This window comes from Pelodiscus sinensis, unplaced genomic scaffold (assembly GCF_049634645.1).
Source record: "Pelodiscus sinensis isolate JC-2024 unplaced genomic scaffold, ASM4963464v1 ctg76, whole genome shotgun sequence".
In the NCBI taxonomy this organism is placed as follows: Eukaryota; Metazoa; Chordata; order Testudines; family Trionychidae; genus Pelodiscus; species Pelodiscus sinensis.
This window is the reverse complement of record NW_027465891.1, coordinates 144,826-166,024: the sequence shown is the minus strand read 5'-3', so window position 1 is coordinate 166,024 and position 21,199 is coordinate 144,826. Positions and strand designations below refer to the sequence as shown.

General features: G+C 71.5%; 1 protein-coding gene and 1 long non-coding RNA gene across 2 annotated transcripts in view; one reads left to right on the top strand and one right to left on the bottom strand.

Moving 5' to 3' along the window:
• Nucleotides 1-35: 35 nt before the first annotated feature.
• CPXM1 (carboxypeptidase X, M14 family member 1) overlaps nucleotides 36-21,199 on the bottom strand; it is a 31,672-nt gene continuing 10,508 nt past the window's right edge. Inside the window, exons 4-14 of the mRNA XM_075916109.1 lie at nucleotides 20,501-20,640; nucleotides 20,285-20,369; nucleotides 19,044-19,194; nucleotides 18,391-18,479; nucleotides 17,660-17,788; nucleotides 13,947-14,138; nucleotides 13,404-13,583; nucleotides 11,040-11,337; nucleotides 3,763-3,902; nucleotides 2,765-2,867; nucleotides 36-1,734 (exon numbers count right to left, since the gene is read on the bottom strand). Of these exons, the coding sequence (XP_075772224.1) occupies nucleotides 1,472-1,734; nucleotides 2,765-2,867; nucleotides 3,763-3,902; nucleotides 11,040-11,337; nucleotides 13,404-13,583; nucleotides 13,947-14,138; nucleotides 17,660-17,788; nucleotides 18,391-18,479; nucleotides 19,044-19,194; nucleotides 20,285-20,369; nucleotides 20,501-20,640 (1,770 nt within the window). The 3' untranslated portion in view covers nucleotides 36-1,471. The remainder of the gene's footprint in view (nucleotides 1,735-2,764; nucleotides 2,868-3,762; nucleotides 3,903-11,039; nucleotides 11,338-13,403; nucleotides 13,584-13,946; nucleotides 14,139-17,659; nucleotides 17,789-18,390; nucleotides 18,480-19,043; nucleotides 19,195-20,284; nucleotides 20,370-20,500; nucleotides 20,641-21,199) is intronic.
• Nucleotides 16,776-17,176, top strand: LOC142824316 (uncharacterized). The gene is made up of 3 exons (XR_012899236.1): nucleotides 16,776-16,910; nucleotides 17,034-17,115; nucleotides 17,156-17,176. It is a non-coding gene; the product is annotated as an uncharacterized LOC142824316 (long non-coding RNA).

Here is a 21,199-nt window from a genome sequence, read left to right as displayed (position 1 = left end):
CGCCCCTGCCACGCCAGGCCCGGGGGGGGAGCCGCAGGGCCTCTGCCTGGGGGGGTTTGTGCCTCGCACACAGCGCCCGGCCTGTCCTCGTGGGCCCGCCCCAATGGAGTCCCGGCCACGCCCCCTCACGTGCCGGCCCTGCCCTGCACAAAGCCGCGGGTCCCTCTCGGGCTGGCCCCAGGGAGGCCGCCGCAGGTGGGGCTTTCAGGGAGGGTGCCAGCCCCCCGGCCATTCGCAGAGGGCCTGGGAGCCGGGCGAGCGGGTGCTGTCCATTCCACTCCTGGGTCCTTGCCACGGGGAGCACACGGCTACTTCCCTGCCTGCACCAGGAGCCCCAGCCCTGGACTGCGGGAATCCAGCCAGCACACACCCTCGCGGCGGCACCTCCTGTGTCATGGCCAGCACTGACATGCATGTTTGCCCTGGATTCCTGCCAGCCAGACCTGGGGCCAGGCCATGGAAGGCAGCTTGCGTCATGCCCACCAGGTGCCAGGAGCTATTTTTAGGGTCAGACGCAGCCGCCCTGCGTCTTTCGAGGAACCGGTGGCAGCTGCTTGCTCAAGCCCTCGGAGAGACGCCGCCGCGCAGTTCAGGGGATTGGCAGAGGGCGCCTCTGTCGCTACCCACTGTGCTGCACTGCCCGCCTGCCTCCTGCTCCCCCACCGGCCTGGTCCCCTTCCGCCCTGCGTGCAGTTACCTCCGTGTGTGGCAGAGCACAGCGGCCAACAGCAGCCTTGGAACGACTGAACCAGCCGCTTGGCTGGGCCCGCGACTGCCTCCCACGGGGCAGTAATCCCCCAGGAACCCAGGCACTGGTTGGAGAAAGCTGGCACCACCCCTCCTTGCAGGGGGTGAGATTCCCCCTCTTCTGTCCTCAGCCCCACTGCGGTGGGGAAAAGCCCCTTCCTGCCCCACGGCTCCTGCTAGAGCCCAGCTCCGCGTGTTCCCCAGGCCCTGCCCCTCGGGCCAGCTGTCAAATGCCCTACGGCCTCGCTGGAGCCCGGAGCTTGCCAAGCGGCGGCCAGGCAGAGCGGTCCGGCGCCGGGCAGGGGCAGCTGGATCGGGAGCTGCAGGATCCAGCCAGAGCTGCCCCGGGCTGGCTAAGACGGCAGCAGGCGGGTGCAGCCCTCCCTGGGGGACGCGGCACCTCGAAGGCCTCACGAAGCCCCCATCTGCAGGCAGAGCCGGCCCAGGGGGACCTGCCGCTGCCTGTGCCCTGCCAGAGCACGCTGCACCAAGAGCCAGCCTGGGCCTGCCACTCCCAGGCCCCCTGCACCAAAGGGGCCGCGGGGCGAGCAGCGGGGGGCGGGCTGGAGGGGACCAGGCAGTGAGGCCTTCGGGGTGCCCTACGCTCTCCCACCGAGCCCCGAAGCTTCACCGCACGGAGGAGCGAGGTGGCGCTAGACTAGAGCGCGGGGGAGGGGCCGCGAGCCGCACCCCCTCCCCACTGTCCAGAGGGCCCTGCCCCCGGTCACTGGGCCCGGCGCTGGGCCTGCAGCTGGCGGAGCCGCTCCCGGCGGAGCCGCAGGATCAGGTCCTTGGGGACCTTGGCCCCCTGGGCCAGGATCTCGCGCAGCCGCTGCTTGGGCGTCTTGGTGAGGCGGAAGTCGCAGAGCGTGGGGGCGTCCTCGTAGGAGACGCGGCACACCCGGCTGGCCGCGTGGTAGCCCTCCGCCGCCGCCGTCACCTCGTACTCGCCCGGGTTCAGCAGCCGCCAGTAGTCCCCGTCGAAAGCTGGGGGGACAAAGGGGCAGCCTCAGCGGGTCCCTGGCCTGGGCTGTGGGGCCGGGTGTGTGCTACCCCGCAGCAACCAGCGGCCCGTGTGGGCACAGCTTTGCCCTGCCCTCCCCAGGGCTGCCCCTCCCTGGTCCACTCCCTAAAGCGGGCCACAGATCTCCCCGGCCATTCCCCTAAAGTGGGCCACTGGTCCCCCCCCCCGGCCGCTTCCCTAACATGGGCCACAGATCCCCCCCGGCCGCTCCTCTAACGTGGGCCACAAATCGCCCCCGGCCGCTCCCCTAATGGGGGCCACAAATCGCCCCCGGCCGCTCCCCTAACGGGGGCCACAGATCCCCCCCGGCTGCTCCTCTAACGGGGGCCACAAATCGCCCCCGGCCGCTCCCCTAACGGGGGCCACAAATCCCCCCCGGCCGCTCCCCTAACGGGGGCCACAGATCCCCCCCGGCCGCTCCTCTAACGTGGGCCACAGATCCCCCCCGGCTGCTCCTCTAACGGGGGCCACAAATCGCCCCCGGCCGCTCCCCTAACGGGGGCCACAAATCGCCCCCGGCCGCTCCCCTAACGGGGGCCACAAATCCCCCCCGGCCGCTCCCCTAACGGGGGCCACAGATCCCCCCCAGCCGCTCCTCTAACGTGGGCCACAGATCCCCCCCGGCCGCTCCTCTAACGTGGGCCACAGATCCCCCCCGGCCGCTCCTCTAACGGGGGCCACAAATCGCCCCCGGCCGCTCCCCTAACGGGGGCCACAAATCCCCCCCGGCCGCTCCCCTAACGGGGGCCACAGATCCCCCCCGGCCGCTCCCCTAACGGGGGCCACGGATCCCCCCCGGCCGCTCCTCTAACATGGGCCACGGATCCTGATCCCTGGGGCACCTCCTGTAACGCAGGCCATGGATCCCCCTCTCTGGAGCCCCTCCCCAAACCTGGCCCACAGCCCCAGCCCCCCAGGACTGCTCCCCTAGTGTCCCCATATCCGCAGGTCGTGGTTTGCTCTTGGGCCATGCAAGGGAGAGCCCTGCGCTACCTGTTCTCACGTCGTGGTTGATGCCGTCCACTGAAATGATGGCGTCAGCAATTCCCTGCTCCGTGTCCTTGTCCCGAACGACCCCTTTGATGCCGCGGCGGACCTGGACAAACACAGGCGTAGTGGCCCTTTGATGCTCCCGCCCAGGCTCGGCCACGGCAGCTTGGCATGGCCACGTGGGGCTTGCCCGTGGCAGCTGGAGTGGTCCAGCCACATCTGGTGAAGGAACCTAGAGCTGCTGTTTTCTAGCTTTGCCCACGTGGCATTTTGGCTACAAACAGCCCGGCCCGGCGTGGCAGGGCAGCCCCAACCAGCCTGCCGCTGAGCCCTGCACCTGGGTACTCTGGGAACTCATTGCTAACACCTCTGGCTTCCTGCTAGCCAGGCCCGGGCACTGTGTGGGCATGCCTGAGACTACTGCCCTCTGCTGGCTGGAATTAGACGTGCTGTACTTTGTGTCATTGCCCCTACACTGCTATCAGCTAACGGGGATTCCCTTTGGCTCAAGGGGTAGGTGAACCACGCTAGGCCCCAGGTGCTGCAGGCTCCCCACAGGGTCTGCCCCTTTTATAACCAGACTCCGCCGGCTGGAGCACCCGGGAAAGAGGCAGCAGCTGGGCTGAGGGCAGCAGGGATGCTGGCACCTGGAGCAGCTCTGGAGCCAGGCTCTGGGATGGGAGAGGAGCTGCTGACCCGGGCTGGGGGATGCCCCTGGGGGCAGGTTACCAGGCACTTTCCACTCTGCCACTGGCAGAGACTGGCTCGGGGCTAGGCTGACTCTGGGGCAGGGCAGGGCAGCAGGCTGAGCCGGCAGTGGGACCCAGGTATCCTGGCACCTGGCCTGTTCCCTGGGCGCTGGGGTTAGTGCTGAGCCGGGTCTCCCCAGCCCTGGGGCCGTGACACCGGCCGGTCCCGGGCCTCATCCGGCTCCAGGGTATCCAGCCTAGGGACCCACAGCCCAGCCCCAGGCTGCCCCTTGGACCTCGGCCAGGCCGCACCTGCTCCATGAAGACCAGCAGGGACTCCTTGTTGTTCTCCCACTCCCGGGGCAGCTCGGACTCGTGCGGGAACTTGTCGCAGGACAGCTCCACCGTCACCTCGAAGCAGTTGGTGTGCAGGTAGCTGAAGTCGTTCATGCCTGCGCGGGGGCACAGCGCGGGGCCAAGCCTGAGACGGCGCCACGGCCGGCCTGGCACTGGCAAATCCACAGCAGCGGGGCCAAGCCTGAGACGGGAGCTCGGCGCCACGGCCGGCCGGGCACTGGCAAATCCACGGCAGCGGGGCCAAGCCTGAGACGGGAGCTCGGCGCCACGGCCAGCCGGGCACTGGCAAATCCACGGCAGCGGGGCCAAGCCTGAGACGGGAGCTCGGCGCCACGGCCGGCCGGGCACTGGCAAATCCACGGCAGCGGGGCCAAGCCTGAGACGGGAGCTCGGCGCCACGGCCGGCCAGGCACTGGCAAATCCACAGCGCGGGGCCAAGCCTGAGACGGGAGCTCGGCGCCACGGCCGGCCGGGCACTGGCAAATCCACGGCAGCGGGGCCAAGCCTGAGACGGGAGCTCGGCGCCACGGCCGGCCGGGCACTGGCAAATCCACAGCAGCGGGGCCGGTCGCGGCTCGCCCGCCGGCGATGGACCCCGAGCCCGTTTGTAAAGGTCGGCTCACCCCGTCAGGCTGCTTTGTTATCGTAGGGTCACTCGCCAGGAACGGGCTGGCGGTTACCGCGGGGGGGACGGGCCTCTCGGGGTTGTTACCGCGGGGGGGGGGACGGGCCTCTCGGGGTTGTTACCGCGGGGGGGGACGGGCCTCTCGGGGTTGTTACCGCGGGGGGGGGACGGGCCTCTCGGGGTTGTTACCGCGGGGGGGGGACGGGCCTCTCGGGGTTGTTACCGCGGGGGGGGGACGGACCTCTCGGGGTTGTTACCGCGGGGGAGGGACGGGCCTCTCGGGGTTGTTACCGCGGGGGGGGGACGGGCCTCTCGGGGTTGTTACCGCGGGCGGGGACGGGCCTCTCGGGGTTGTTACCGCGGGCGGGGACGGGCCTCTCGGGGTTGTTACCGCGGGGGGGGACGGACCTCTCGGGGTTGTTACCGCGGGGGGGGGACGGGCCTCTCGGGGTTGTTACCGCGGGGGGGGGACGGACCTCTCGGGGTTGTTACCGCGGGCGGGGACGGGCCTCTCGGGGTTGTTACCGCGGGGGGGGGACGGGCCTCTCGGGGTTGTTACCGCGGGGGGGGGACGGGCCTCTCGGGGTTGTTACCGCGGGGGGGGGACGGACCTCTCGGGGTTGTTACCGCGGGGGGGGGACGGGCCTCTCGGGGTTGTTACCGCGGGCGGGGACGGGCCTCTCGGGGTTGTTACCGCGGGCGGGGACGGGCCTCTCGGGGTTGTTACCGCGGGCGGGGACGGGCCTCTCGGGGTTGTTACCGCGGGGGGGGGGACGGGCCTCTCGGGGTTGTTACCGCGGGGGGGGACGGACCTCTCGGGGTTGTTACCGCGGGGGAGGGACGGGCCTCTCGGGGTTGTTACCGCGGGGGGGGGACGGGCCTCTCGGGGTTGTTACCGCGGGCGGGGACGGGCCTCTCGGGGTTGTTACCGCGGGCGGGGACGGGCCTCTCGGGGTTGTTACCGCGGGGGGGGGGGACGGGCCTCTCGGGGTTGTTACCGCGGGCGGGGATGGGCCTCTCGGGGTTGTTACCGCGGGGGGGGAGGGGCCTCTCGGGGTTGTTACCGCGGGGGGGGACGGGCCTCTCGGGGTTGTTACCGCGGGCGGGGACGGGCCTCTCGGGGTTGTTACCGCGGGGGGGGGACGGGCCTCTCGGGGTTGTTACTGCGGGGGGGGGGGGACGGGCCTCTCGGGGTTGTTACCGCGGGGGGGGACGGGCCTCTCGGGGTTGTTACCGTGGGGGGGGGTGTGACGTAGTGGGGGTACTTGCTGGGCTGTGGTGACCCCTGCTGTCTGGAGCAAGACCCAGCAGGGAAAACCTCGCTAGGCAGAGGTGATGCCAAACTTGTTGAACCAGTGGCCAGACACCCCCCATGGAGAGGAACAAAGGAAGGTGGATGCTGCCCTGGCTGGGGGGCAGGGCTGCAAGGGAATTTAGTTAGTTACTGTGGGAGAGCATGGAGGAGAGCCTAGGAGAAGGGGCTGGAGTTTAGGGGCCCAGTCTCCCCCATCTCAAGGGGGCCTGAGGCATCCTAGCCCAGCTCTGTGACCAGACTACATCTGTGCTGTGCTGTAATCTGGAGAGGCAATAAACTTCCTCTATTCCACCAGCTGGTGAAGTCTGTTTGTGCCATTTCGGGGTGCAGGAGACGGGGAACCCCCAACGCGCCGTCACACTGGTGTCAGAAGTGGGATGCACTGCACCCCGTGGATGGAGCTTCCAGCGGCGAGCGACAAGGCGCAGTAGAAGCAAGAGCCCTGGAGCCAGGCGTGCTGGAGACAGAGCGAAGTGGTTCCTGGGAATCGTGGGGCGCTGCAGCACTAGACTGGTGAGTCTGCACCGAGGGGACCAGCGGGCAGATGGCCTACGCCCGACTCTTGAAGGCAGAGCTGGTGGGGCTGTGCAGAGAGAGGGGCTTGCCTGTGCAGAAAGCAACCAAGGCCCAGCTGATTGCCCAGCTGGAAGAGAATGACCAGCCACAGGGCCAGGATCTTGTCCCCAGGGGAGGCAGCCAGACCCCCCCTGAGAGTGTGTCAGGCTCAGAGAGGGGGAGGAGTGCTGGAACCCAACGGAGAGATGAGACAGCGTCTCCCGGGAGGCCTGCAAGCTGTAGCCCATCTAGGACAGGGGCCAGCCCAGCGGAGCTGCGGCGGCTGGAGATCCAGCTGCGGATCAGGGAATTGGAAGTAGAGGACCGAGAGAAGGACCGCCAGGACCGAGAGAGGGAGCGCCAAGATCGAGAGAAGGAGCGCCAAGATCGAGAGAGGCAGCGACAGCATGAGCTGGCCATGGCAGAGCGGAGAACCGGCGGGGCACCGGCTGCGCCAAGTGCGGATGGGCCCCAAGGTCCCAGGACTGCCAGACGCTTGGAGAGGCTCGTGGTGGCCCAACTGAAGGACATGGGTGACATAGACGGGTTCCTCAGTGCCTTTGAGAGGGCCTGTGGACTGCAACGGGTCCCCCCAGCTGACTGGCTGCAGGAGCTCATCCCCGCACTGAACCAGGAGGCGGCCGGAGTGCTCAGCCAGCTGGAGGACCTACAGCCAGGGGATTACAACCGAGTCAAGGAGGCCCTGCTGCACAAGTTCGGGCTGACCCCCGAGATGTACAGGAAGAAGTTCCGGGGGGTACAGAAAGGGCCACGGGAGACCTATGTGGACCTGGCCTCCCGCCTGGCGCAATACTGCCGCAAGTGGGTGTCTGGAGTTGGAGCCCAGACCGCAGAGGAGCTGCTCAAGCTGGTCATGATGGAGCAGTTCTATGAAGCGTGCCCACCCAAACTGAGGCTGTGGCTCAAGGACCGGAGACCAGAGAACCCCCAGGAGGCCGGGAGGCTGGCGGATGAGTTCACGGAGAGCCGGTCCGGGTGTGAACGGGAGTCCCGGAGAGAGAGGGAACCGCGCAGAGACCGGATCTCGGCTGAGCGACGGAGGGAGTCAACTACGGGGCGAGACCAAGGAACAGGTCGTCTGCGCCCCAGAGAACCAGCCAGGGCCTGGACAGAGACAGCCCAAAGCCTAACTTGCCATCGCTGTGGGCAAAAAGGCCACAAGAGGGCTCAGTGCACCAGGTCCCAGGACCGGGGACTTTCCAGGGTTAACTGGCTGGGGCGGGAGGAAGGGCAGGCTGCCCCAGAGGCAGGGGCTGGCAGGCAAACCTCAGCTCAGAGAGAGGGGAAGGATGCTCAGTGCACCTCCCCTGGGAGGTCTGATTCTCAGGAGGCGGATTTCTCTGTGTACCGGGTGGGGGCAGGACGGCCCCTGCGGAGCGAGTGCCTCATACCCCTGGAGGTGGATGGTAGGAAGGTGACGGGTTTCTGGGACACGGGGGCGGAGGTGACTCTGGCCCGATCCGACATAGTGGCCCCGGAGCGGATACTACCCCACGCGCAGCTGACCCTGAAGGGCATAGACGGGTCCCCGTTTAAGGTGCCTGTAGCCAGGGTGCATCTGAAATGGGGGGCCAAGGAGGGCCTCAAGGAAGTGGGGGTGCACCCGCACTTGCCCACCGAGGTGCTGATGGGGAATGACCTAGAGGAGTGGCCCCATGAATCCCAGCGGGCTCTAGTCACTACCCGGAGCCAGAGCCAGCGGAGGGCTGACAACGTGGGTCCAGGGAAGGACTCCTGGCAGCGTCCTCAGGGTCCCATCCCAGTGGACACGGGGTCCAGCCAGGCTGGGACTCCGGACCTAGGCAGAGGTGGGGGACAGGTCCCGATCCCTGCCTCAGCAGCTGAATTCCAGGCTGAGGTGCAGGCAGACCCCTCCTTGCAGAGGCTGAGGGACCAGGCTGGCCTCCGTGCAGCTCAGCCCCGGGGGAGAGGTGGCCAGGAGAGATTCCTGCGGGAGCGTGGGCTCCTGTTCCGTGAGTGGCTCCCCCCCAGGAAGGCGAGGGCATGGGGGGTCCAGCGGCAGCTGGTCGTCCCCCGAAAGTATCGCCTCAAGCTGCTGTATTTGGCCCACGATGTCCCCGTTGGGGGCCACCGGGGGATCCGGAGCACCCGGCTGAAGCTGCTCCAGCACTTCTATTGGCCGGGAATCTTTACAGCCGTGCAGCGGTACTGCCGGTCCTGTGACTCCTGCCAGAGGGGCGGGAAGGCCCAAGACAGGAGGAAAGCGGCTTGGGGGTCTCTACCCCAGATAGAGGACCCTCTGGGCTTGCTGAGAGAGTTATGGGAGGGGAAGTCCTCCCTGGATGGAGCATCGGGGGTGGAAGCCGCCCTGGTTGTCCAGAGAAGGCTCGCTGGGCTCATGGCCCCGGCCCGAGAGACCCTGGCCAGAGATCAAGGCCAGTAGAAGGGTGGGTGTGACCCCCGAGGACAGGCCTGCGCCAGTCGCCCTGGAGCGGGGCGGCGAGTGGACAGAGGGAAGCCAGCTCATGTGGGGCCTTGCCACGGCCGGCCCGAGTCAAGGGGAGCACCCATGTCCCCAGGGCGGGTTCCCACGCAGAGGACCCGAACTTCCCTAGGTCACGAGCGGAGTGACCCTGCTCAGTTCGCTCTCGGAGGGGGGAGAACTGTGACGTAGTGGGGGTACTTGCTGGGCTGTGGTGACCCCTGCTGTCTGGAGCAAGACCCAGCAGGGAAAACCTCACTATGCAAAGGTAATGCCAAACTTGTTGAACCAGTGGCCAGACACCCCCCATGGAGAGGAACAAAGGAAGGTGGATGCTGCCCTGACTGGGGGGCAGGGCTGCAAGGGAATTTAGTTAGTTACTGTGGGAGAGCATGGAGGAGAGCCTAGGAGAAGGGGCTGGAGTTTAGGGGCCCAGTCTCCCCCATCTCAAGGGGGCCTGAGGCATCCTAGCCCAGTTCTGTGACCAGACTACATCTGTGCTGGGCTGTATCCTGGAGAGGCAATCAACTCCCTCTATTCCACCGGCTGGTGCAGTCTGTTCGTGCCATTTCGGGGTGCAGGAGACGGGGAACCCCCAACGCGCCGTCACAGGGGGGGATGGGCCTCTCGGGGTTGTTACCGCGGGGGGGGACGGGCCTCTCGGGGTTGTTACCGCGGGGGGGGGACGGGCCTCTCGGGGTTGTTACTGCGGGGGGGACGGGCCTCTCGGGGTTGTTACCGCGGGGGGGGACGGGCCTCTCGGGGTTGTTACCGCGGGCGGGGGGACGGGCCTCTCGGGGTTGTTACCGCGGGGGGGGGACGGGCCTCTCGGGGTTGTTACCGCGGGGGGGGGACGGGCCTCTCGGGGTTGTTACCGCGGGGGGGGACGGGCCTCTCGGGGTTGTTACCGCGGGGGGGGATGGGCCTCTCGGGGTTGTTACCGCGGGGGGGGACGGGCCTCTCGGGGTTGTTACCGCGGGGGGGGACGGGCCTCTCGGGGTTGTTACCGCGGGGGGGGACGGGCCTCTCGGGGTTGTTACCGCGGGCGGGGACGGGCCTCTCGGGGTTGTTACCGCGGGGGGGGACGGGTCTCTCGGGGTTGTTACCGCGGGGGGGGGGGACGGGCCTCTTGGGGTTGTTACCGCGGGGGGGGGGGACGGGTCTCTCGGGGTTGTTACCGCGGGGGGGGGGGACGGGCCTCTCGGGGTTGTTACCGCGGGGGGGGAGGGGCCTCTCGGGGTTGTTACCGCGGGGGGGGGGACGGGCCTCTCGGGGTTGTTACCGCGGGGGGGGGACGGGCCTCTCGGGGTTGTTACCGCGGGCGGGGACGGGCCTCTCGGGGTTGTTACCGCGGGGGGGGGACGGGCCTCTCGGGGTTGTTACCGCGGGGGGGGGGGACGGGCCTCTCGGGGTTGTTACCGCGGGGGGGGGGGGACGGGTCTCTCGGGGTTGTTACCGCGGGGGGGGAGGGGCCTCTCGGGGTTGTTACCGCGGGGGGGGAGGGGCCTCTCGGGGTTGTTACCGCGGGTGGGGACGGGCCTCTCGGGGTTGTTACTGCGGGGGGGGGGGACGGGCCTCTCGGGGTTGTTACCGCGGGCGGGGACGGGCCTCTCGGGGTTGTTACCGCGGAGGGGGAGGGGCCTCTCGGGGTTGTTACCGCGGGGGGGGGAGGGGCCTCTCGGGGTTGTTACCGCGGGCGGGGACGGGCCTCTCGGGGTTGTTACCGCGGGGGGGGGACGGGCCTCTCGGGGTTGTTACCGCGGGGGGGGGGACGGGCCTCTCGGGGTTGTTACCCCGGGGGGGGACGGGCCTCTCGGGGTTGTTACCGCGGGGGGGGACGGGCCTCTCGGGGTTGTTACCGCGGGGGGGGAACGGGTCTCTCGGGGTTGTTACCGCGGGGGGGGGACGGGCCTCTCGGGGTTGTTACCAGCGGGGGGGGAACGGGTCTCTCGGGGTTGTTACCAGCGGGGGGGGGACGGGCCTTTCGGGGTTGTTACCGCGGGCGGGGACGGGGAGTCACTACGGGTCCCCCTGGGCGCCGGAGGCTGTTTCAGCCATGACCGGCTGGAGGGCAGGGGCCAAGGCCTGTCTGCCCCACGGCCCAGACGCTCCATTTCCAACCCCGCGCAAGGCCCTGCTGCTCCCCAGGGCCCCCCCCGGCAGCCCCACCTTGGGACCGGCCCAGCCCGGTCACGCCGCGGCTCCAGCGACTGCGCCCCGTCTCCCGTGGGGCCCCGGGGCTGCCGGCACCTCCCCGCCCTGCCCCCACCTACTTCCCGGCACCGTGTGCCAGTTGGCCCCGTTGATGATGTTGCCCTCCCTGGTGAAGTCCTCGTAGTGGCAGGGCCGGCGCTCGGCGTCCGCCATGGCCAGGTTGGTGGTGGCGTAGACGGCGGCCAGCCAGCGGAAGACGGGGTCGTCGGGCGTGGGCGTCAGCTCCTGGGCCTTCCAGTAGGAGCGGGCCATGTCGAAGGGGTAGGTCACCACCAGCTCCCCGCCGTGCAGGTTGGCGCTTAGCACGAAGGGGTACTTCTGCATCCAGTCGATGACGGCCCGGGTCTCCGGCGCCACCTGGGCACGCACCGGCCTCAGCGTGGGGGCTGGGGGGCGCGCCCTTCCCTCCCCAGGGTGGCCATGCTGTGTGCGGGCCCCTGGCATGACCCCCTGCTCTGCCCCCTCCCGCTGCTGGCACACGGACCCCTGGGCAGCAGGCCCAGAACTGCCCGGTTCTCGTCCCGCACCCGTCCCCACCTTTCGGCAAGGGCCATCCCTCCGTCTCCCGGTCCCGTCTGTCCCCCACCCTGCAGCCCCCCGGTGTCCCTGCTCCTCACGGCTTCTCCACGTCCCCCGACCCTGCAGCCCCCGTGTCCCTGCACCTCACGGCTTCTCCATGTCCTCCACCCTGCAGCCCCCCCGTGTCCCTGCTCCTCACGGCTTCTCCACGTCCCCCGACCCTGCAGCCCCCGTGTCCCTGCACCTCACGGCTTCTCCATGTCCCCCACCCTGCAGCCCCCCTGTGTCCCTGCTCCTCACGGCTTCTCCATGTCCCCCACCCTGCAGCCCCCCGGTGTCCCTGCACCTCACGGCTTCTCCATGTCCCCCACCCTGCAGCCCCCCCGTGTCCCTGCTCCTCACGGCTTCTCCACGTCCCCCGACCCTGCAGCCCCCGTGTCCCTGCACCTCACGGCTTCTCCATGTCCCCCACCCTGCAGCCCCCCTGTGTCCCTGCTCCTCACGGCTTCTCCATGTCCCCCACCCTGCAGCCCCCGTGTCCCTGCACCTCACGGCTTCTCCACGTCCCCCGACCCTGCAGCCCCCGTGTCCCTGCACCTCACGGCTTCTCCACGTCCCCTGACCCTGCAGGCCCGCCTGTGTCCCTGCTCCTCACGGCTTCTCCACATCCCCCGACCCTGCAGCCCCCTTGTGTCCCTGCACCTCACGGCTTCTCCACGTCCCCCGACCCTGCAGCCCCCCTGTGTCCCTGCACCTCACGGCTTCTCCACGTCCCCCGACCCTGCAGCCCCCCTGTGTCCCTGCACCTCACGGCTTCTCCACGTCCCCTGACCCTGCAGCCCCCCCATGTCCCTGCACCTCACGGCTTCTCCACGTCCCCCCACCCTGCAGCCCCCCTGTGTTCCTGCTCCTCACGGCTTCTCCACGTCCCCCCACCCTGCAGGCCCCCATGTCCCTGCACCTCACGGCTTCTCCATGTCCCCCAACCCTGCAGCCCCCCTGTGTCCCTGCACCTCATGGCTTCTCCACGTCCCCCGACCCTGCAGGCCCCCGTGTCCCTGCACCTCACGGCTTCTCCATGTCCCCCCCACCCTGCAGGCCCCCGTGTCCCTGCTCCTCACGGCTTCTCCACGTCCCCCAACCCTGCAGGCCCCCGTGTCCCTGCACCTCACGGCTTCTCCACGTCCCCCGACCCTGCAGGCCCCCGTGTCCCTGCACCTCACGGCTTCTCCACGTCCCCCGACCCTGCAGGCCCCCGTGTCCCTGCACCTCACGGCTTCTCCACGTCCCCCCACCCTGCAGCCCCCCTGTGTCCCTGCACCTCACGGCTTCTCCACGTCCCCCGACCCTGCAGGCCCCCGTGTCCCTGCACCTCACGGCTTCTCCACGTCCCCCCACCCTGCAGCCCCCCTGTGTCCCTGCACCTCACGGCTTCTCCACGTCCCCCGACCCTGCAGGCCCCCGTGTCCCTGCTCCTCACGGCTTCTCCACGTCCCCCACCCTGCAGCCCCCCTGTGTCCCTGCTCCTCACGGCTTCTCCACGTCCCCCGACCCTGCAGCCCCCCCATGTCCCTGCACCTCACGGCTTCTCCACGTCCCCCCCACCCTGCAGCCCCCGTGTCCCTGCACCTCACGGCTTCTCCATGTCCCCCACCCCGCAGCCCCCCTGTGTCCCTGCACCTCACGGCTTCTCCACGTCCCCCCCACCCTGCAGCCCCCGTGTCCCTGCACCTCACGGCTTCTCCATGTCCCCCGACCCTGCAGGCCCCCGTGTCCCTGCTCCTCACGGCTTCTCCACGTCCCCTGACCCTGCAGGCCCGCCTGTGTCCCCCATACTTCACAGCTCCCCCAGGCCCCCCATCCTGCAGGCCCCCCGGTGGGCGTGCGGGGCGGGGCGGGCTCACCGTGGCGTTGGCGAAGGTGTAGTACTCCGGGATGGGGATGTAGTGGTTGGGGAACTGGTGAGGAACCAGCTCGTTGTCCTCAGCGTCCCACAGGGCCGTGTTGAGGTCGGCGAAGTTGTGGTTCAGGTCGATGCCCTCGTAGGTCCAGCGGCCCGTGGCCCAGCCCGCCAGCTCCGAGCCCTGCGGGGAGGGAGCCCGGCAGGAGAACACGGCGCCCCCACGCCCAGCCACCAGGCAGAGCCCCCCACTAACGGCCAGGGCCGGGCCGTCGTGACACCCCCAGCCCGGCACTGCCGCGGCCCGGCTCCGTGTGCGTGGCGGCTCTCTCCCAGCGCGGCTCCACCCCAGCCTGGTCCCCACCGGCCCTCTCCCAGCCCGGCCCCGCTGGCTGGACCCCAGCTTGGGCCCAGAGAGGGACCCAGAGGACAGGCCGGGTCATCCAGCCACCCCTTGGAGCCAACCTGGCGGCGCCAGTGCAGCTGCAGCACCAGGCCTGGTCCCGAGCCCGGCCTGTAGCCACCCCCGGCGCCTGGCGGGCCCTACCAGCTTGGAGGCGGTCTCGTAGCCGTCGGGGTTCATGGAGGGCAGCAGGTGCAGGCGGGTCTCGCGCACCAGGCGGCGGACGCGCGGGTTGCCCCGGGTGTACTCGGTGCACAGGTACTGCATGAGGTTCAGCACCAGCTCCCGGCCCAGCACCTCGTTCCCGTGCATCCCGGCCACGTAGCGGAACTCCGGCTCGCCTGCCGGGGACACCGCCACAGCTGCCCTCTGAGCCTGCGCCCTCCCGCCCCGTCTGCCGCCCGGCCCGGCCCGGCCCCACTGCCCTGCCTGTCCGCCGCCGGCCCGCCCCCACTGCCCTGCCTGTCCGCCGCCGGCCCGCCCCCACTGCCCTGCCTGTCCGCCGCCGGCCCGCCCCCACTGCCCTGCCTGTCCGCCGCCGGCCCGCCCCTACTGCCCTGCCTGTCCGCCGCCGGCCCGCCCCTACTGCCCTGCCTGTCCGCCGCCCTCCCCGCCCGCCCCCACTGCCCTGCCTGTCCGCCGCCCTCCCCGCCCGCCCCCACCGCCCTGCCTGTCCGCCGCCCTCCCCGCCCGCCCCCACCGCCCTGCCTGTCCGCCGCCCTCCCCGCCCGCCCCCACCGCCCTGCCTGTCCGCCGCCCTCCCCGCCCGCCCCCACCGCCCTGCCTGTCCGCCGCCCTCCCCGCCCGCCCCCACCGCCCTGCCTGTCCACCGCCCGCCCCCACCGCCCTGCCTGTCCGCCGCCCTCCCCGCCCGCCCCCACCGCCCTGCCTGTCCGCCGCCCTCCCCCCACCGCCCTGCCTGTCCGCCGCCCTCCCCGCCCGCCCCCACCGCCCTGCCTGTCCGCCGCCCTCCCCGCCCGCCCCCACTGCCCTGCCTGTCCGCCGCCCGCCCCCACTGCCCTGCCTGTCCGCCGCCCGCCCCCACTGCCCTGCCTGTCCGCCGCCCTCCCCGCCCGCCCCCACTGCCCTGCCTGTCCGCCGCCCTCCCCGCCCATCCCCACTGCCCTGCCTGTCCGCCGCCCGCCCCCACTGCCCTGCCTGTCCGCCGCCCACCCCCACTGCCCTGCCTGTCCGCCGCCTGCCCCCACCGCCCTGCCTGTCCGCCGCCCTCCCCGCCCGCCCCCACTGCCCTGCCTGTCCGCCGCCTGCCCCCACCGCCCTGCCTGTCCGCCGCCTTCCCCGCCCGCCCCCACCGCCCTGCCTGTCCGCCGCCCTCCCCGCCCGCCCCCACCGCCCTGCCTGTCCGCCGCCCTCCCCGCCCGCCCCCACCGCCCTGCCTGTCTGCCGCCCTCCCCGCCCGCCCCCACTGCCCTGCCTGTCCGCCGCCCTCCCCGCCCGCCCCCACTGCCCTGCCTGTCCGCCGCCGGCCCGCCCCCACTGCCCTGCCTGTCCGCCGCCCTCCCCCACTGCCCTGCCTGTCTGCTGCCCTCCCCGCCCGCCCCCACTGCTCTGCCTGTCCGCCGCCCTCCCTGCCCACCCCCACTGCCCTGCCTGTCCGCCGCCCGCCCGCCCCCACTGCCCTGCCTGTCCGCCGCCCGCCCGCCCCCACTGCCCTGCCTGTCCGCCGCCCGCCCGCCCCCACCGCCCTGCCTGTCCGCCGCCCTCCCCCACCGCCCTGCCTGTCCGCTGCCCTCCCCGCCCGCCCCCACTGCCCTGCCTGTCCGCCGCCCTCCCCGCCCACCCCCACTGCCCTCCCTGTCCGCCGCCTGCCCCCACCGCCCTGCCTGTCCGCCGCCCTCCCCGCCTGCCCCCACTGCCCTGCCTGTCCGCCGCCCTCCCCGCCCGCCCCCACCGCCCTGCCTGTCCGCCGCCCTCCCCGCCCGCCCCCACCACCCTGCCTGTCCGCCGCCTTCCCCGCCCGCCCCCACTGCCCTGCCTGTCCGCCGCCCTCCCCGCCCGCCCCCACCACCCTGCCTGTCCGCCGCCCTCCCTGCCCGCCCCCACCGCCCTGCCTGTCCGCCGCCCTCCCTGCCCGCCCCCACCGCCCTGCCTGTCCGCCGCCCTCCCTGCCCGCCCCCACTGCCCTTCCTGTCCGCCTCCCTCCCCGCCCGCCCCCACTGCCCTGCCTGTCCGCCGCCCTCCCTGCCCGCCCCCACTGCCCTGCCTGTCCACCGTCCTCCCTGCCCGCCCCCACTGCCCTGCCTGTCCGCCGCTGGCCCGCCCCCACTGCCCTGCCTGTCCGCCGCCCTTCCCCACTGCCCTGCCTGTCTGCTGCCCTCCCCGCCCGCCCCCACTGCCCTGCCTGTCCGCCGCCGGCCCGCCCCACTGCCCTGCCTGTCCGCCGCCCGCCCGCCCCCACTGCCCTGCCTGTCTGCCACCCGCCCGCCCCCACTGCCCTGCCAGTCCGCTGGCCCAACCTGCCCCCCACTGCCCTGCCTGTCTGCTACCTGCCTCTGCCTGCCCCCCACTGCCCCTGCCTGTCTGCTACCCCCACCACCCACCCAGCCTGCCCCACACCCACCGTGCTCGCCTGCTGCCTGCCCGCCAGGCAATGGGCTGACAGCTCAGCGCCTGCCCAGTGCCAGGCTGCCTGAAACCTGGCAAATCCCCCAGGACATCAGAGAAAGCAAAAAACCAGAGACTGGCCCCAGAACAGCCCCAGGCTGGGCCTGAGGCTCAGGGGTGTTTGGGGCAGACCCAGCCGGCTCCCTGGCTCGGGGAGGTGCCCGGGGGCAGACCCAGCAGGCGCCCTGGCTCGGGGAGGTGCCCAGGGGCAGACCCAGCAGGTGCCCTGGCTCGGGGAGGTGCCCAGGGGCAGACCCAGCAGGCGCCCTGGCTCGGGGAGGTGCCCGGGGGCAGACCCAGCAGGCGCCCTGGCTCGGGGAGGTGCCCGGGGGAGACCCAGCCGGCTCCCTGGCTCGGGGAGGTGCCCGGGGCAGACCCAGCAGGCGCCCTGGCTCGGGGAGGTGCCCAGGGGCAGACCCAGCGGGTGCCCTGGCTCGGGGAGGTGCCCGGGGGCAGACCCAGCGGGTGCCCTGGCTCGGGGAGGTGCCCAGGGCAGACCCAGCGGGTGCCCTGGCTCGGGAGGTGCCCGGGGGCAGACCACAGCGGGTGCCCTGGCTCGGGGAGGTGCCCGGGGCAGACCCCAGCGGGTGCCCTGGCTCGGGAGAGGTGCCCAGGGGCAGACCCAGCAGGCGCCCTGGCTCGGGGAGGTGCCCGGGGGCAGACCCAGCCGGCTCCCTAGCTCGGGGAGGTGCCCAGGGCAGACCCAGCAGGCGCCTTGGCTCGGGGAGGTGCCCGGGGGCAGACCCAGCGGGTGCCCTGGCTCGGGGAGGTGCCCGGGGGCAGACCCAGCGGGTGCCCTGGCTCGGGGGGGTGCTCGGGGGCAGACCCAGCAGGTGTCCTGGCTCGGGGGGGTGCTCGGGGGCAGACCCAGCCGGCTCCCTAGCTCGGGGAGGTGCCCGGGGGCAGACCCAGCTGGCTCCCTAGCTCGGGAGGTGCCCGGGGGCAGACCCAGCTGGCTCCCTGGCTCGGGGGGTGGTGCCCGGGGGCAGACCCAGCGGGTGCCCTGGCTCGGGGGGGGTGCCCGGGGGCAGACCCAGCCGGCTCCCTAGCTCGGGGAGGTGCCCGGGGGCAGACTCCAGCGGGTGCCGTTCGGCTTGGCCAGCCGCGTGGGCCATGGGGCAGCAGAGCAGGACGTGGCTGGCCGACGTGGGACTGGGGGTGGCCGAGGAGCAGTGACCGAGCCCCGCTCTGTCCGTGGGTGGTGCCGGTGCCGTCCCTGCCCAGGCGGACACGCACCTCAGCTCGTGCTGCCCGGGGTTGTCCGAGATCTCCATGACGTACAGCTTCAGGCCCCGGTAGCTCTTCCCGATGCTGTAGACCCGGGTGATGTTGGGACACTCCTCGTTCACCTTCTTCATCAGCTGCCAGGGCGAGCGGTGGGGTTAACTTCTCCTGCCGGGCCCTGCCTGGCTTCCCTGCCCGGGGCCCTGCCTGGCTTCCCTGCCCGCCTCTCCTGCCCGGGGCCCTGCCTGGCTTCCCTGCCCGCCTCTCCTGCCCGGGGCCCTGCCTGGCTTCCCTGCCCGCCTCTCCTGCCCGGGGCCCTGCCTGGCTTCCTGCCCGCCTCTCCTGCCCGGGCCCTGCCTGGCTTCCCTGCCCGCCTCTCCTGCCCGGGGCCCTGCCTGGCTTCTCTGCCCGCCTCTCCTGCCCGGGACCCTGCCCGGGGCCCTGCCTGGCTTCCCTGCCTGGCTTCCCTGCCCGGCTTCCCTGCCCGCCTCTCCTTCCCAGGGCCCTGCCTGGCTTCCCTGCCCGCCTCTCCTGCCCGGGGCCCTGCCTGGCTTCCCTGCCCACCTCTCCTGCCCGGGGCCCTGCCTGGCTTCCCTGCCCGCCTCTCCTGCCCGGGGCCCTGCCTGGCTTCCCTGCCCCCCTCTCCTGCCCGGGGCCCTGCCTGGCTTCCCTGTGGGGGGGGGCTGCGAGGGTGGGACCCACTTGCCCCAGCCCTGGAGGGGGCGCGAAGGGCCTGCACCTTTCTCATCTCCTTGTAGTTGTGGTGCCTGAAGTCCAGCTTGTCGGCGGGCACCGGCTCGCTCTCCTGGCGGTAGATGTTGTTGGGGTCTGCAGGGAGACGGGCGTGAACGCCGGGCCGGCGCCGGCCCCTTCCCCTCCCCTAAGTGAACTCAGCAGGCCCGTCGTGAGGGCGACACGGGGAGCGGCCGCCATGTTGGCAAGAGGGGGCTCTCGCTGGCGTGGCTAACGGCGATTATTCTGCAGCAACAGTGGCTGGCCCGCGTGAGAACGCCAGGCGCCATCGCTGCCCGGCTCCAGCGCCGCGCCTCAGCCACGCTGCCCGTGCGCCGCCCGGGCCTGAGCTCACGGGGGCGTCTCAAGGGCCCGTTTTCGGAATTCGGCTTTGGTCACGACCCAGCTCCCGGGGCTCTTGGCGATACCTCAGCGCTACGGACCCTGGCCGCCCCGTTCCCCGGGAGACCATCGGCAGCCTCAGGAACATGCATGCTTCTGGGCCTGGCCTGGGGTCAGGCAGGGGCGGCCGGAGCCGCAGGACGCCGGGAGAGGCGCTTGCATTGCAGACCATGCAGAGGCCGCGCTGAGGGAGGGAGGGGAAGGCGGTGGGGCCGGGCCGCTCTCGAGGGAGGGTCCCCGGGCCCGGCGCCATCCTACCTGGCAGGGGGCACCCCAGGATCTCCGCCCTCAGGCAGATGGTGCCGTTTTCAAACCAGGTCTGGGGGTTGATGCGGATGTAGCGCGCCACCACTGGGGCGGGCAGGGCGTTGAGCACGGGGGTCTCGGGGTCCTTGTTCCCCAGGAACACCTAGGGGCGGGCGGACGGACGTGGCATTGGCTCGGTCCCGTTCCCGTTGGACGCACCCGCGCCAGGCCCAGGGCCTCCAACTCAGCTCCCCACTGTCCCCTGCCCTTAGGGACCCGGGCTCCGCCCTGCGCCCCAGACCGGTGGCTGCTGCCGGCGCCCACGGAGCCTTTGGGGCCACGGTCCAGCCCTGCTCCCCGGCGCGGCCTGGGCACCGGGTCCTCCTCCGGACACGAGCTCGAACAAGAGCCACCCTGGCGCCTGGCGCTGGAGGGCCCAGGGCCCGAAGGGTTACGGCCGGCCCAGCCCCTGGCTCCACTCAGCCCTGACGAGAAGCAGCCAGAGCCAGGCGCTGGACCCTGGCCCAGGGCGGGAGGCGGCTCGTGCTCCAGGCCAGCCAGCAGCTGCTCTGCCCCCCAGCCAGAGGGAGCGGGGCGCCGCCGGGGCGGGGGGCTCACAGCTCCCTGGGGCGCTAGGCACGGACACAGAGTGCGGGCCAGGACCCCTCCCATGGCCCCCCTTCCCCACTCAGCGGGGGCCTGCCCGGGCAGCGAAATGGGGGGGGAGCCAGCCCAGCCCTGGCTCTAGTACAGAGAGGGGCTGGGAGCAGCCCGTCCCCCCCGCCCCACCCCGGCTGATTGCTTTGTGCTGCTAGGAACGCTTCGCTTCGCTGCCCAAGAGATTCGGCAGGAGGGGCAGGGAACGGTCAGAGCCGTTCATCAGCGCAGAAATACAGTGTACTACTTGTGCACACACGCCGCACGCACGCACGCCCCCACCGCCTGTGCACACGCACCGCACGCACGCACGCCCCCACCGCCTGTGCACACGCACCGCACGCACGCACACCCCACCGCCTGTGCACACGCACCGCACGCACGCACACCCCACCGCCTGTGCACACGCACCGCACGCACGCACGCCCCCACCCCCTGTGCACACGCGCCGCACGCACACTCCACCGCCTGTGCGCACACGCCGCTCGCACACTCCACCGCCTGTGCACACACGCCGCTCGCATGTACCCCCCACTGCTTGTGCACATACGCTGCACTCACCGCCTCCTGTGTCCCGTTCCTGCCCCCCCACTCACCGCCTCCTGTGTCCCGTTCCTGCCCGCCTGCCAGCTGTGCGTGTCGTTGCTGAACTGCACTTTGTAGGAGGTCACCCAGTCGTACCTACGTGGGGAAGAGGAGCCAGCATGGGGGCCGGAGTCGCCAGCTCTGGGGCTCCCCGGGACTGGTCTGAGAGCCGGGACGCCACGGGGATGGGCTCGCTGGCCCAGCCCAACCCCCCGCTAGCGGCTTACGTCCAGATGGAATTCAGCCCCTGGGTGATGACGCCGGTGAAGCGGGTCGGCCGCCGGGCATCGATCTCCAGCCACTGGTCCCGGTCCTCGTGGCCGGCGCACCAGCCCCCATCGTAGAAGTCCCCGTCGTGGATCCCGGACTGCGGGGGGCAGAGCGCGGCAGGGGTCAGCGCGGGGGCAGCCGCGGAGCGTGTGAAGGCGTGTGCCGGGCTCCTCGTGCTGGGGGTACCCATCAGTGCCCCGGGCCCCTTGCGGCAGGGACTCACCCTCCCACGTTTGGAAAGCGCCCAGCACACAGGGAGGGGGCCCCGGCTCAGCCCCCAGCACTGCCGCCAGGCGCACCCCTCTGAGCCGTGGGCCAGCTGAATTCTGAGGGGGGTTTGGACAGAAGAGCTACTCTGGCCAGGAGTCACAGGTGCTCCCCTAAGCCCAAGGCGAACACACCTCCCCTCCAGCAGGGGGCCCACTTTCAGCACGTTTGAGTAGAGCACAGTGCACAGGGAAGCTGTGGAACTCCTTGCCACATGACGTAGTGAAGACTAGTAGTTGTAACAGGGTTCAGAAAAGAGCTAGATAGATTCCTGGGGGTTGGGCCCGTCAGTGGCTGTTAGCCGGGCTGGGCAGGGCTGGGGCCCCGGCCTCTGCTCGTCAGGGGAGGGGTCACGTGATGGTTCCCTGTTGTGTTCCCTCCCTCTGGGG